The 16130-nt window shown below is 39.2% G+C and overlaps 1 protein-coding gene across 4 annotated transcripts in view; it reads right to left on the reverse strand.

Annotated features, from left to right (window-relative positions):
- The window catches only part of pcnx1 (pecanex 1), a 224476-nt gene that overhangs the window by 43027 nt on the left and 165319 nt on the right, over positions 1–16130 (reverse strand). For all 4 annotated transcript variants that reach the window (XM_078406252.1, XM_078406253.1, XM_078406250.1 and 1 more), the window contains 7 exons: positions 15019–15128; positions 11998–12103; positions 10577–10669; positions 8680–8830; positions 4944–5085; positions 2858–3035; positions 1574–1682 (listed from right to left, as the gene is read on the reverse strand). In XM_078406252.1, the coding sequence (XP_078262378.1) occupies positions 1574–1682; positions 2858–3035; positions 4944–5085; positions 8680–8830; positions 10577–10669; positions 11998–12103; positions 15019–15128 (889 nt within the window). The remainder of the gene's footprint in view (positions 1–1573; positions 1683–2857; positions 3036–4943; positions 5086–8679; positions 8831–10576; positions 10670–11997; positions 12104–15018; positions 15129–16130) is intronic.

Here is a 16130-nt window from a genome sequence, read left to right on the forward strand (position 1 = left end):
GAATGAAAAGCATATTGTAACTGCATCAGCTATATTGAAAATCCAAGAACAATAGCATACAAAGTATTCATTAAAATGTATCTTCACTGTGAACCTTTAAGCACATTTTGCTCAACACCAACTTTAGACTTTTCTCTAAGTCATGTTGACATGTATTTTTTTCCCAATTATTTTGGGTCTACTTGTACTGAAACAGATTGAACCCACTCTTAAAGGAAATGATAAATGCGAACTGAATTCGCATGGTAATGCCATTTTTTATTTAAAATCAAATTGGTAGCTGAATATTTTACAGTGTCAACCTGAATAAGACTTGAGACACATGAAATCACAAATGCTGGAATCTTGAGCAAAAACAAAGTGATGGAGGAACTCGGCGGGTCAGGTAGCAATTGCAGAGGGAATGGACAGACAACTTTTCAGATCAGGAAAGACAGGCAGGGGTACGGTAAAGTCTGGTAAAAATAGACACTGAGTTTGGATGTGATTAGATGGGTGGAGCATGTAATGAAGGCGAGATGTGAAAAGGAGACAGAAGGGCGTTAGATAAGGAAAGAAGAGGAGGTATGAAATGTAAAGCCAGAAGGGATATATATGGTGGGAAGGGGAAAAGGGGAAAATAAAAGGGAAATATAGATCATGAGGTGGGATGAGCATATAGAGGAATGGAAGGATTAGGGTGAATGGGGTGTTGGGAGATGGTGGTAGAAATGCTTGCACATTGGCTGGGGGAGATTTGGGGGGGGGGGGGGGGGGCAAAGGCACAGGTAAAAAAGAGGAGATTTGGATTTGGGTGGGGTGGTGGGGTTGGGAATATTTCATGAAATTGAAGAATTCAATATTCGTACCATTGGGTTGCAGGTTACCCAAGCAGAATATGAGGTGCAGTTCTTCCAATTCACATGGGGCTTTACTTTGGCATTGGAGGAGGGCAAGAACAAAAAGGTTGGACTGAGAACAGGGACTTAAAATGGATAACTGAGAACTCCAGCAGGCCTTGGCAGACAGAGCGCATGCGACTGATGAAATGGTTGCCTCGTATCCGCTTAGTTTCACCGATGAACAGGATGTCACATCGGAAGCACGGAATTGCAATAATCGAAGTTGACGAAAGGCTCATAAATCATTTGCTTCTGGAATTCAGTTTTCATACAATATAAATGTCGACTTAATTAGATTGTTTAAATAAGAAGTCTTGTTCTATTTCAATCCATGTATGCACTTCCCAGGTAAATTGCATGGATGATAGAATTCAACAGTGTGCAAAAACAGAATGCAGCAGACAGATAGCAAACAGGTTTTTGCGAATTGGTTTAAGAACTACTTTAAATTTCACAACATGCTGAGACAAACCTGTCTTTCAGCTTTGACAGTTGTAAATTGTCTTCAGGGCTTTTAAAGTTTAGTGAATTTTTGTTTTGACTTGTTCAGATTGAATTGCTACAGTCATTTGCGCTGTATTACAATTGGAGTTTTAATGACAAGCACAAAGAGAATCCACAATTGTTAAAACAGCCTGTAAAATCTTGATATCAACAATATTAATTATTCTCAATGCACGAGTAAAGGATACGAGGCACAGCAAAAGGCTGAGCAAAAGCATGAAACGCTGATCCCCATGTGATTTGCCAAGGAGCAATATAAGTGTACACAAATCTCAATTTATAGAAAAGCTCCCATAACTAAAACAAAACAGAAAATATTAAACATTTTTACATTTCAACCTATGAATTCACATTACACAACAACACAATACTTGTATGTAAATTCGCATGTAAATTAAGTACCGAGAGGCAATGCTTTCCTCCTTACGAGAAATAGTATGCAATACTGTGCAAACACATGAACTGCAGATAGACACAAAATGCTGGAGTAACTCAGTGGGACAGGCAGCATCTCTGGAGAGAAGGAATGGGGGACATTTCAGGTCGGGACCCTTCTTCAGACCCCTGACCTTCTGAAGAAGGGTCCCGGCCCAAAACATCATCCATTCCTTCTCTCCAGAGATGCTGCCTGTTCCACTGAGTTACTCCAATATTTTGTGTCTACCTTCGATTTAAACCAGCATGTGGAGTTCTTTCTGAAGTGTATAGACACTTCCTACCTGCTGAAGTGCAAACAAATGCCTCAAAGCTCTGGCCGGCAGTTCATTCTACAAGACAATGATCCCAAACATACTGCTGAAGCAACAGTTTTTCAAAGCTAAAAAATGGTCAATTCTTGAGTGGCCAAGTCAAACACCCGATCTGAATGCAATTGAGCATGCCTTTTATATGCTGAAGAGAAAACTGAAGGGGACTAACCCCCAAAACAAGCATAAGCTAAAGATGGCTGCAATACAGGCCTGGCAGAGCATCACCAGAGAAGACACCCAGCAACTGGTGATGTCCATGAATCGCAGACTTCAAGCAGTCATTGCATGCACCACAATTCCAAACATGACTACTTCATTTACATGACATTGCTGTGTCCCAAACATTATGGTGGCCTGAAATGGGGGGACTAGGTATAAACACTGCTATAATTTCTACATGGTGAAACCAAAATGTATAAAAATGGCATTTATTTAAATCTGACAATGTGCAATTTAACCACACGTGATTTTTTTTCTATTAGAAATCTCAAATTGTGGAGTACAGAGGCAAATAAATAAATGGGTCTTTATTCCAAAAATTATGGAGAGCACTGTGGAATCCTGCCTTTCATTCTATAATTTATAATGCAAGGAACACCAAAATAAATAACTGAACTGTGCAACCATCCCATCCCCACCAACTAGGAACGTTTTTTCTCTCTCAGTCAATGCTGGATAGTTTTGACTTGCATCGAATAACTATATTTGGTTCTTATAACATACCTTGCTGAATAGTATAGACATGAAGAAGAGATCCAGCAGCCGAGTTTCTGAAAAAGCTTTATAGTCAAAGGTGAAGAACAGCACAGTGAAAACAACTGTCACATATTGGTAAGTGGGGTTACTGTAAGAAGATCGAAGCAATTTCATTCCTGCGATGGTGATCATGAACGCACCAAACCTAAAGAAGAACACAGACAATACTTGAGAGTACCATACTTAACACAATCTTAAAGAAAATAATCTTAATGAAAAATAAGGTAAATAAATCCCCTTAAACCAGATATATCATCAGACAATGCAAGAGGTTGGGGAAAAAGTTACTGGGTGCCTGGCAGACATTGGCATTATCTTTAGCCAAGGGGGCAGTCTTGGAAGACTAGAGGGTGGCTAATGTTGCACCTTTATTTAAGATGGGTTGCAAGGCCAAGCTAAGGAACTACAAGCCAGTAAGTTGTTTACGGGAAGGGATTCTGCAGAAGAGGAACAACCAGCAAGAACTGATTAGGAATAGCTAGCAAGTCATTGTGCATGGGAAATCGTGTTTCATGAATTTGACATTTAAATTAAAAGAGAGTTCCAAGATGATTGGATCGGGGGGAGGCAATGGAAGTTAAACTCTAGCAAGGCATTTGGCAGGGTCACAAATGGAAGGCTAGTCCAAAGGGGCAGATTAGGTGGGATTGAGGGTCAGATGGCAAATTGGATTCAAAATTAGCTTGTTGGAAGGAATCAGAGGGTTGTTGCGGATGATTGTTTTTGTTATAGGTCAGTGATTATTGGGATGCCACGTGAATCTGTGCTGAATTTACTGTTGTTTTTCAGCTACATTAATGATTTGAATGAAATGTGTTTAATGTGGTAAGCAAATTTATGGATAACACCAACATTGATTGTATGGAAGGCTAGCTCAGTTTGCAAACGAATCGGAATCAAGTGGACCACGGAACGGTAGATGGAAATTAATTTAGGAAAGTGTGGCGTGATACATTGTGGCATGTTAAATCAGGGCAGGACATTCACAGTAAATGGTAGTGTCCTGGCAAGGGTTTGTAGAGCAGAGAGACTTAGGGGTGCAGGTGCACTGATCCCTCAAAGTAGCGATGGAGGTAGACAGGGTGAAGGTAGCAGCAATTGGCATGCTTGTCTTCATTGGTAACGATATTGAGTAGAGGAGTTGGTTCATCATGCTCCAGCTGTACAAGATGTTGATGAGATCATATTTAGAGTCTGTTGTGTAGTTCCGGTCATCTAGCTATTGTAAGGATGTTATCAAGCTAGAAAGTTTGCAGAAAAGAATCATCAGGATGTTACCAGGGCTTGGGAGTTTGAGATGTAAGGAGAGGCTGAAAAGGCTGGGACTATTTTCTCTGGAGCATAGGAGAGTGACTAGCTTCGGGAAAAAAACCTGGTCGGCATGGACAAGTAGGGAAGAAGAGACAGTTTATGTGCTGAATGACACTCCAGCTCAATGATTAGACAATGACAATCCTCTAATCGTAATGTTGTGCCAAAAAAGATGCACTGTCTAAAATAAATGTTGCAAATACCTCGCAAATTCTATTCCAATCTAGCATACACTTTTTCTATTTAATAGGATTGCTTATTTAACAATACGTGAACAAGTTTTGCACCTTTTTAACTTTTCAGAATCCCTTGCTGCCTGTATGCCTATAATGGTTACTGCTAATCAGATCAAAGAAACGAATTCCACAAGAAATAGTCATGATTCCACACTGAAAATTAGTTCAGGTAATTACATTACAGCAAATGTTCAAAGCTGGAAATCTAGGCAGGAAAAGGCCCCTCCTCTTATAGAATTCACAAATCACCACCTATGGAATAAGACATGGGATAAGAAAAAACAGTTCTCTCAGAATTTCTACTATTTTTCAACTCGTGTTGATTGATGCATTTGCATCACGGAAAAATTACAATTTACAACATTTTCCATGGTGCAACCCTCCCCCCCCCCCCCCCACCCCTGCCCCCCGGACACACAGAGGGTCGCCTGCATGTGGTGCAGCAAAACTAAAAAGGAGTAGGAACATATCAGTGACAGAAAGAATAATAAAGAGAAACACCTTACTCTGCGTCCAGTTTCTTTGGACTAGCTATCGTCTTTGCGCTGCTGCTCAGCTCATTGAGGACAATCAATGGGTAAATTACATTCTTTTCCACAAATAGCAGCCATACATAAATCTTTTCAAACCACATAACATGAGCAGCATCTGCAAGAAGAAAACAGTTAAGGGGCTTGCTGAAGATGTGCAGCCAAACAATTCATCATCGGATGGGGGTCGCTCTCCAATTATTTTAACAATTTATTTGTTGCACATCATATTAATAATCAGAAATACCTTTATTGGTAGTTATTGGACTATCACTGACATTTATATCAATCTTTTTACATACAGTGCATGCACATGGTTGAGAATGTATAATGATTAAACAAATAGATTAACAATTTTCTAATACATAATATTTTCAAAACAAATTAATAAAGGGATATTTAATTTAACAAGAATATGTAGCAATAAATGTGTTCTGTAATTTAAAATTAAACCTCTAAATGATATCATGTTATTTGGATTTTAATAATTACTGAAACGGTTCTTCTGATCTCATTTCAGTTGATAGGAACAGTCATAGCAGGTTAAACGTTCATGTTAAAATAAGAACTTAAGGCCAGGCAGCCTTAGCAATAAGTAAAATGAAGTCAGCATGTAGCAAAGCATGCTATTTTGCAGTGGCACATTGAGAGGGGCTGCTTTGAGATAGATGTAAGTACTGCTACTTTGTCAAAGTGCCGGCTTTGATGAATACCTGGCTTCAATGAAGAGGGTAAACAGAAACAAGGTAACATGTTTTGGATTTAGACACAAAATGCTAAGTAACTCAGCGGGACATGCAGCATCTCTGGAGAGAAGGGATTGGTGAAACGTCCCCCATTCCTTCTCTCCAGAGATGCTGCCTGTCCCGCTGAGTTACTCCAGCATTTTGTGTCTACCTTTGATTTAAACCAGCATCTGCAGTTCTTTCCTACACATGTTTTGGGTTTACTTCCCATTAAGTCTGGCAGATTTATTTTTAATATAGGGCAGTTATGGAAGTCCATGGAGTGGTATGTTCTTTCTGTAACAGGTGGAAAATCGGAGAAGCAGTCAAGTGTCTTGAAGATGACATCTGCTGGAAGTGTGTCCATGTGCAGCTCTTCTCAGGCAACATCGATTGAGTGGAGTGGTAGTTGGACATACTGAGGGCATATAGGAGACAGAGGGTTATGGACGGTAGTTTCAAGGAAGTGGCTACACCAAAGGTTAAGCCAGATGGGTGGCCGGCAGGAGAGTCAGGCAGGTAGTCCAGGTGTCTCCTCTGGCTAGTCCCCTCTCAAACAAATATACTACTTTGAATACGAGGGAAAGGAGGGAATGGCTTCTCAGGGTCAAATAGCAGCAGCAGCCAGGATAGAGGTACCATATCTGGTCACATCTGTGGGGCTAACACTTCAATAGTCGTCGGGTCAGGGTTCAGACAGGTGATTCTATCGCCAGAAGCAAGACTCCAGCATGGTATGTCGTCTCTCTGATGCAGGTTACTTAAATTTCACTAATATTAACTGGGACTTCCTCAGAGGCTAAGACGTGTCAGAGTATGCAAGAGGGTTTTTTGAAATAGTTTGTGGATAGGCCAACCAAACAAAGGAGCATACTGGACCTCGTATTGGGAAACGAGCCTGACCAGGTGACTGACGTTTGAGATGGAAAGCATTTTGGGAACAGTAATCACAATCCATCAGCTGTAAGACAGTTATGAATAAAGATTTCTGGACCTTGGGAGACAGTACTAAATTGATGGAGGACAAATTACAATAATATTAGGGAGGAACCACCGAGAGTAAATTGGGATCAGCTGTTGTTAGCTGAAGTCCACATTGGACGTGTAGGAGTCTTATGAGTCTTCAAAACCTATTTCTACTCCCTAGCGTTTGAGGCTCATTGAGGAGGCGCTGTGAACGTTTGCGTGCTACTGTATGTTTCATTTTTTTTCCATTTTTTTTCCCATTGGAACCTAATCAGATGTACAGCACTTTGGTCAACGTGGGTTGTTTTTAAATGTGCTATACAAATAAAATTGACTTGACTTGACTTATGAGGACCAGCTGATCAAAGTTCGGGACTGGCATGTTCCATTGAGGAGAGACAAGGTTGGCAAGGTTAAGGAACATTGGATGGCGAGAGAGATTGTAAATTTGGTCAAAAGAAGGAAGCTTCGTAAGGTTTTATAAGATTAAATCACACATGCAGGAGGTTTGTGCAGAAAACAGGAAGAGTTTAAGCAGGGAATTAGGAGGGCAAAACGTGGTCATGAAATGGCCTTGGCAAGTCAGATTAAGCAAATCCCAATGCTTTCAACACACATTAAAAAGATAGGGTATCTAGGGTAAGAGTAGGACCACTCAAGAATAAAGAAGGGAATTTATGTTTAGCGTCAGAGGAGGAAGGAGGAGAATGGGTTAATGAGGACAGTCAGTCTGGCTTTGTAGGTGGCAGATCGTGTCTTGTTAACTCAATTTAGTTTTTTGAGGAGTGAATAGGATGAATGATGAGGGTAGGGCAGTGGATGTTGTCGACATGGATTTTAGTAAGACATTTAATAATGTCCCTTGATGTAGGCTAATCCAGAAAATCAAGATGCATGGAATCCACAATCATTTGGTAGATTGTATTCAGAATTGGCTTGTTGTTTGTGATGCATTATACTTGACTTGGAAGAAAATGTAGATGGATTAGTCAGCAATTTTGCAGCCAACACAAATATTGGTGGAGTTTACGACACTGAAGAAAGCTGTTAAAGGACACAACAGGATATGTATCAGTTGCAGATATGAGCAGAGAAATGGCAGATAGAGATTAAATTAGGCAAATGTGAGGTGTAGCACTTTGGGAGGTCAAATGTATGGGGAAAGTATACAATTATTGGCAGTCCCTTCACAGCACAGATGTACAGAGGGATCTTTAGGTCCAAAAATTAGCAGTGCAAATAAATAGAATGATAATGGTGGTGTATGGTATGCTTTCCTTCCTCGGTCCGGGCATTGAGTACAAGAGTCAATAAGTCAATAAGTCATGTTGCATCTTTATAAAACTTTGGTTATACTGCATTCGCACTGTTGTGTGCTATTTTCATTGCCGGAATAATGTAGAGTTGTTGATTTCAGGGGTATTAGCTATATAACGAGGTTCAGCAATCTTAAATTGTTTTCTCTGGAGCATCAGAGGCTATGGGGAGACCTGATAGAAGTTTATAAATTTACAAAAGGCATAGAGAAGGCAGTCAGTCAGAACCTTTTTCCGAGGTTGAAATGTTAAATACTGGAAGGCATACATAGCTTTATGGTTAGAAGGGGAAGTTTGAAAAAGATGTGCCGAGCAAGTTTAAAAAAAAAGTGAATGGTATGTATCTGGAACTTTCTGCAGGGGTGGCGATAGAAGCAGATACAATAGTGATGTTTAACAGACATTTAGATAGGCATGTGAATATGCGCAGAATGGAAGGACATGGATTGTGAGCAAAAGAGATTAGTATAATTTGACATCATGTTCGGCACAGACACTGTTGGCTGAGAGGTCGGTTCCTGTGCTGGACGGTTCTATGTTCTATTTCACAATATTTCAGTATCTTAGTAAATGCTTGGTTGCTTTTACTGCAAAGCAACATTTGATAAATAACAGATTAGCAACAAAATCTCTGAATTGTTCATCGCACCTTTATGGACAGTCATAATTCTTTGAACATTGCATCGTTTTTATAGGAATACTTACTTCTCACTTCAAATTGATAGTACTCCTTGGTTTTCAGCAGTGGATGAGAAAAACAGTGCCAGGGGAGCTGCTTTCTGAGCTGGGGCAGCAGGTAATGGGTTAGAAGTCCCACTGTACCAACCAGGGCATACAGCACATAGCTGAGGACAGGCTGGGAGATGGCAGAAAATGGGCAATTAACACATTTTTTCCAGTACAGCCTAACAATGATAAATCACTGTGTGAAACATTAAGATATGTTAACAAAGTCATATTAATGCAAGGGTATTGCCATTATATTGGGGTTATTCTACATATAGAATTCAGTTTTGGGGCATAGAAAAGGAGTTTGAATTTCACAGAAACAAAAACTGCACTTTTTGGTAATCTGAAATAAATGCAGCATACACTAAAAACAACAGGCAAGTCTGACAGGCCTGAATAGAGAAATTGTGTTAACATTTGAGGTCAATGGCCTCTCCTCAAAACTATACAGGGTCTGCACTAAACTGTTTTAATATGCATTAAGAATTGAGAGGAGAGTTGTGACAGGGTGAACCTTGCAATGTTATCCATTTAATCATTTAGTTTAATAATTTGTGTTTTAGCCTGTCCTGCATCTGTCCTTTTTCTCTTACACTTCGACATTCATGATGAATTCCTTCCCTTGCAATGCATCTTAAAAATTGATTTAATTTAACTTTTTTTCAGATCTGATGAAAGATCAGACATTAAAAACACAACGCTCTCTTTATACAGATCCTGCCCGAGTTACTGAGTATTTTCTGCACATAATATTTTGTGTTTTACAGGTTTTGTAATGGTAGGGTACTCCATTGAAATTCATAAAAATGTTAAACTACTTGGGCTATTATTAATAGCTAATATTTTTTTCCTTTTTATATCCCAAGCAAATATTAATTTGATATTTTCTTGTAATCTTGATTTAACCGTAAAGAACAGAAACTAACAACAATTGTTCACCTAAAGATATAAATTGTTTAATCCCTGGATCAGATTAATCAAATGGCACTATATTAACAAACACTACAATGATTAAAAGGTAACTTCACTATTAATTAATGGACATGACAGCCAATGGGCAACTATGGTGAAAATTGCCAAATCTAAGATGAAATGCATTCTCTAAGCAAAATACCATTTATCCAAAACATTCATCATTTTGGACAATTGACAGCAGTGTCAGTTAGTTCTTGACATATCAATAATCCCAGATTTCTATGGGGAAATGCTGTACTTTGTGAAGAATTAAGGCTGTTGCACAGTTAATTCATACCTAACCAATTTTGTGGTAATTATGTTCCATACACAAATATGAAGCACCCTGCATTTCCATCTTAGTTTGTAGATCACTGTAGAGTTATTTTAAAAACATGTTCATTTGGGAAACAACACTCCTAAATGGTGAGATCTGGGGAAAATTCTGTGTCTATATAGTACATATAATTCCTCAATATTACAAATTACGTCTCTGATTTCGGTTTTACTCTTCATGCTCAATCTATCAGATCATTATTTTTGAATCAAGCAACTGTTAGGAATCAAGCACAATAGGAACCAGTGTGAAGGACCCGATACTAAACATCACCTATCCATGCTCTCCAGAGATGCCACCTGACCCACTGAGTCACTTCAGTACTTTGTGTATTTTTCTTTGTAAACCAGCATCTGCAGTTCCTGTTTATACAATAGCAATAAACTCTGCCTCACAAGCATGATTTAGTTTTGATGGAATTTCCATTAGCAGAATATAGACCATTCCACAGAACATTTCTCTTCCCAAAGCTTATTTTCTCTCCCAATTCTGTGCTAGTAGAGCACCAGCAATCCTAATCAATTGCACTGACCACTGGCCATAGGATTTTGGTTCTGCAAATGGAAAAGTAAAGCATTTTACCTGCAGGGCAATGAAGACAGTGCTGACGTGGATCGCAAAGTACAACACAGCAATGACTGCACAAACTATTAGGTCGGACTGTAACCGTTCATTCTAGAGGAAACAAAAAAAGAGTAGGTTTACTAGAATGGGCGGGTTGTCTTATGGGAAAAGGTTGGACAGGCTGGGTTTGTGTCCACTACAGTTTTTTAAGAGTGAAGACTACTAAAACATACAAGAACCCGAGGGGTGTTCACAGGATGGATGTGGAGACAGAGTGTATGTAAAGAGAATGTTTCCCCTAGTTTGAGAAACTAAGGCTAGGGATTACTATTTCAGAGTGTTAACATAGAAACATAGAAAGTAGGTGCAGGAGTAGGCCATTCGGCCCTTCTTGCAACACCGCCATTCAATATGATCATGGCTGATCATCCAACTCAGTATCCTGTACCTGCCTTCTCTCCATACCCCCTGGTCCCTTTAGCCACAAGGGCCACATCTAACTCCCTCTTAAATATAGCCAATGAACTGGCCTCAACTACCTTCTGTGGCAGAGAATTCCACAGATTCACCACTCTCTGTGTGAAAAAAACCGTTCTCATCTCGGTCTTAAAAGACATCACCCTTATCCTTAAACTGTGACCCCTTGTTCTGGACTTCCCCAACATTGGGAACAATCTTCCTGCATCTAGCCTGTCCAACCCCTTAAGAATTTTGTAAGTTTCTATAAGATCCCCCCTCAATCTTCTAAATTCCAGCGAGTACAAGCAGAGTCTATCCAGTCTTTCTTCATATGAAAGTCCTGCCATCCCAGGAATCAATCTGGTGAACCTTCTCTGTACTCCCTCTATGGCAAGAATGTCTTTACTCAGATTAGGAGACCAAAACTGTATGCAATACTCCAGGTGTGGTCTCACCAATGCCCTGTACAACTGCAGTAGAACCTCCCTGCTCCTATACTCAAATCCTTTTGCTATGAATGCTACCATACCATTCGCTTTCTTCACTGCCTGCTGCACCTGCATGCCTACTTTCAATGACTGGTGTACCACGACACCCAGGTCTCGTTGCATCTCCCCTTTTCCTAATCGGCCACCATTCAGATAATAGTCTGCTTTCCTGTTCTTGCCACCAAAGTGGATAACCTCACATTTATCCACATTATACTGCATCTGCCATGCATTTGCCCACTCACCTAACCTATCCAAGTCACCTTGCAGCCTCCTAGCATCCTCCTCACAGCTAACACTGCCCCCCAGCATTGTGTCTTCCGCAAACTTGGAGGTTAAGGTGAATTTTCTTTACTCTGAAAGTTATGAAACTCCAAAGAAGATGTTTTGAGTATGTTGTATATAACCCAAAAACAAAGCAAATATATTTGGCAACTAACCATAAAGTAGCATGTGGAAACAACTGTAGAAAATTTAAAAATGATTACTTACAACAGACTGCTTCAACTTTTCTGGTAGGGGATCTTTTACATCTGCTAGAGGGTCTTCGGGATTCTTATCATCAGTATTTGGAAAAAGTTTTGACCTCACTAAAGACCTTCAATTTCAAAATAAACAACAGTATAAGGGCATTTCCTCATTTCAGTTTTTCCTTGATATTAATTCCATTGTGAGACGATCCATTGTTCACTTCATATTGCCCCTATTCAGCTATCTACCGTTGTGCTTTTCTTTAAGTCTAAGGTTGCAAATGGTTAATCACAAGGGAGTATGTGCATCAGTAAATCTGCTCATCAAATTAATAAAATGTTTAATCATTTTTATTTGCATATATATATATATATATATATCAGCTTTAACTTCCAGGTGGAATGCTGTAGGAACTCAAGCAGTTTGACAATCAGAACTGGTTAGCAGAAAACTTAAATTATATTTATCATTTGGTTTTGGATCTTAAGGATAAGATAATATATTGCTTAATTGTCCATTCTTCATGTGGAAGTCAGTATAAATGAAGGCATGAAAGAAAGGCAAGCGGAGAAGCAAAGAAGAGAGAAAAAACATAAGAAACACTTTTAAAGTATTTCTCACAATCTCTGAATGTCCCAATTAAGCTCCATAGCCAATTGATTCATAGCCAATTAAGTCCTTGTGGAGTCACTGTCGCAATGTAATGTAGCAAAAATGGTAAATTTAGTTGTACAAAACCCCATAAACAATGGAAACAACCCAGATAATCTGTTTCAGTATTTTTGGAGCAGGGACAATTGTTTGCCTGAACAATGAAAGGACTTCCTTGTGGGAACATTTCCCAAGCTAGCAGGCTGCAATTCAATGCCCTTTCTCAAAAATACCAATTCCCATCACACAGCACACCTTAGTCCCCTACTAAATGTTACCCTTACATACATTACTTGATGTCCACAGAGCAATTACTGGATGGTAACCCTTGATGATTTTCTCCTCGGTGCATTGAAGTATATTTTAAGACTATGGGAATCTCCCTGTGCAACAAATGCAATTATTTTTTATCTAAAGCTGTCAACTATGAGTTTACAAGCATGAAAAAAAATTAAAGTGTGTCCAGTGTTTCAAACTGTTATATCTTTTCATCCAACCACCAAATTTTGAGGATAACATTATTTCCATTTCAATTGTTCTGCTGTGACATCCATATTGTCAGCACACTTTCTAAATAGTAATGCAGGCATACATCAATGATTTGGCCAATTTGGGATTTTGGTAGTATTGAGCTAGCAGATTTTCATACTATTGCATATTATTCTTATTAATACCCCAACACGTTTTGAATTCTCTTTATTTCAAAGTTACAGGATATTATTATTTATTTTCCAGGGAAACTGGTAAATTTAAAGGGACTGCAGGAACTGGGGCTCCAGCGAGTTAAAAGGGAGTGTAACAAACATCACGGTGTATCAGGTGCAGAACCATCATCATTTCTGAATAGTCGGGGGGATGATGAGTTATCAGAGTTTCAATCTACACATTCTTGGCAAAGGTAGTTCGGCTAGCTAATAAACAATTAACTTTTAGGATAACATGACAAAAAGATTAGGAAGTTAACTTTCAAAGACTGGATAAGCTGCGGCAGGCTTTCATGCAACCTCAAACCTCTCCAATATTTCTCAGCAGTTTCCTCCAGAGCAGTGGAATTTAACAGAACTCTTGTAAAATATGTTTACTACTCTCCATGTGGCGAACTTTCATTTTAAGCACTTTTCAGAGCGAACATCTTTGACATTAGAGAACATAGAACAGTAAAACACAGAACAGGACCTTCGGCCAACAATGCTCCTGCCGAACATGATGCCAAATTAAACTAATCTCCCCTGCCTGCATATAATCCATCTCCCTCCACCATGTTGTTGACCTTATGGCTGTGCTCAACTCTCATATTTACTTAACTTCCTTTCTGAATACTGGGAGTATTTCAATGATGCACCCCAAAACCATTATTTTTTAAAAAGTGACCACATTCCCATGCAACTAAGTGTAATGTTCTTGCTGGAAAATACAATATGACTGTAACTTTGAACTAACTTAAAAAGTATAAAAAAACTAGTCTAAACTACTACTTCTGTAATTCAATAACATTGCTTTTTGAAACAACGTGTAATATTCTTCCCTCCAAAGATAATTGCATAGGCACCGATCATCCTCCTGTGCCTCGTACAAGTAAATGCCAGCAGAATGTTTAACCACAGCAGTAGTTTTTGCTTCCCTCCTTGTCTGCAGATATGTACTATGAATGAAGATGGTTTGAAAGCCCTCAGGTGATTCCACCATTAAACTAGTTCCCAGAGGAGATGGTCACTCTGTACCTCCTCTCCTGAATCTCACATCACCTTTAACAAGATCACATAAGAGAATCTATGGCACTGATGAATAGAGACAGGTTGGTGTATATGCACAAGGATCCCTGACACTAACAGCATAGCCAGATAAGTGTTTAAGGAGTCAGATGGGGACACCTTCCTTCAACAGACAAGAAAAGAGCATGAGAAATGTGTAGATTTGGGACAAGAATATAAAACATCAGTTGAGCCATAGCTGGAGAACTGTGATTACAACTGCAATATGATTGCCATGAAGAGAGTGCATAATCATCAAGATGTTGCCCAAAGATGAAACATCTCAGAGATGAGGAAAGTTTAGATGGGCTAGTTTGTTTTTCTTGGGAGTGGAGAAGGCTAAAGAGTAACTTGATTGAGGTATACGGGCAAGGTACATAATGAGAAACTTTTCATATGACTTTAAATGAACTTGGTTAGATCAACCCTTCATCTTCTAAACACAAAGAAAGATCAACCAAATTTATCCAAGCTGCTGTATATCAAAAAAAACCCTGCAAATGCTGTAAGGGTCTAAAATCTGAAAGAATAGCTCTTTCCACAGATGCTGTCGTCAAATACACAGACTGCTGTGTATTTGTTTTCCTTTAGTTTTCTACTGACATTATTTGAACTTAAAGTAAACGCTTAATTCACTTACATTAATACACAGGGGTCGCTGCTTTGTCTGCTTAGATGATAGGAGACAGCAACCAACAGGCCACAAAAGACAGAGAAAAGAACTGGAATGTGTTGTGCATCCCAAGAATCCTGGAAGGTAACAGTAAAAAAATATTTCAAATCCCGAATGCGATAGTTAATTGCCGATTGTTTGTAACCGCGAACGAGGTTTAAGAACATCATGCGATTTAATTAAACACAAAGCATGGTGCATCAAAAATGGTCAAGCCTCAGTGGCATGATTTGCTACATTATGGAAGGCATCAAGGCCTTAAGATTCAATGTAAATTTAACACCATCCTAGTTAGGCAAAATCATCAGACCTTTATTTCTTCAAAAAAATAGAACAGATACAACAAAATGTCACAGAATCTTTGAAACTAGCACATTTAGGAATCTGGTTTATTTTCTTGATGAACATGTTGAGATCAATACAAAGTTTGTTTTTCACTAGTCTAAATCCTTCGCCCTACTTCTGTGGTTTGAAAAACCTCTCTGAACTATCTTTCTCTTACAACTGAAATTTTTCTTCTAGCTCTATTAAAATTATCCAGTTATCTCCTTACAACCCAATTTTTTCCAGAGCCGATGCACAGAATCACAAGAGGGTACAGAGAGTGGTGGATTCAGCCCTGACGATTACCTGCACTGTCCTTCCCCTCCATCATAAGCATCTACATGAGCCACTGCCTCAAGAAGGGAGCACCTATTAAGGATTCCCACTTATCACTATTACAATCAGACAGGTGGGACAGAAGCCCGAAGTCCCACACCACCAGATTCATGATCTTGTGGATGCCAGATTTGAGCTGCTAGGTCCATCCCATATTGCAATTTCGTAGTCCCACAGTATATCCTCAATTTGATGACAGCACTTTGTCAACATAAGGCCTGCATAAAGATTATTCTCACTGGTTCATAAACAAAGTAAAATCAACAGGGCATGCTCGTTGTAAGCACACCTTGTGAATGGTTTTGCATGTAGCATCTTGTTAAAATAAGAGTATTTTCCCTTCCAATTCTCATGGAATTCTTTGGATGGGAGGAATGATAAGAATGCTCCAGACTCTGTGTGGTCTGTAGGTCTGTGTG

Source organism: Rhinoraja longicauda, chromosome 10 (assembly GCF_053455715.1).
Source record: "Rhinoraja longicauda isolate Sanriku21f chromosome 10, sRhiLon1.1, whole genome shotgun sequence".
Taxonomy (NCBI): Eukaryota; Metazoa; Chordata; class Chondrichthyes; order Rajiformes; family Arhynchobatidae; genus Rhinoraja; species Rhinoraja longicauda.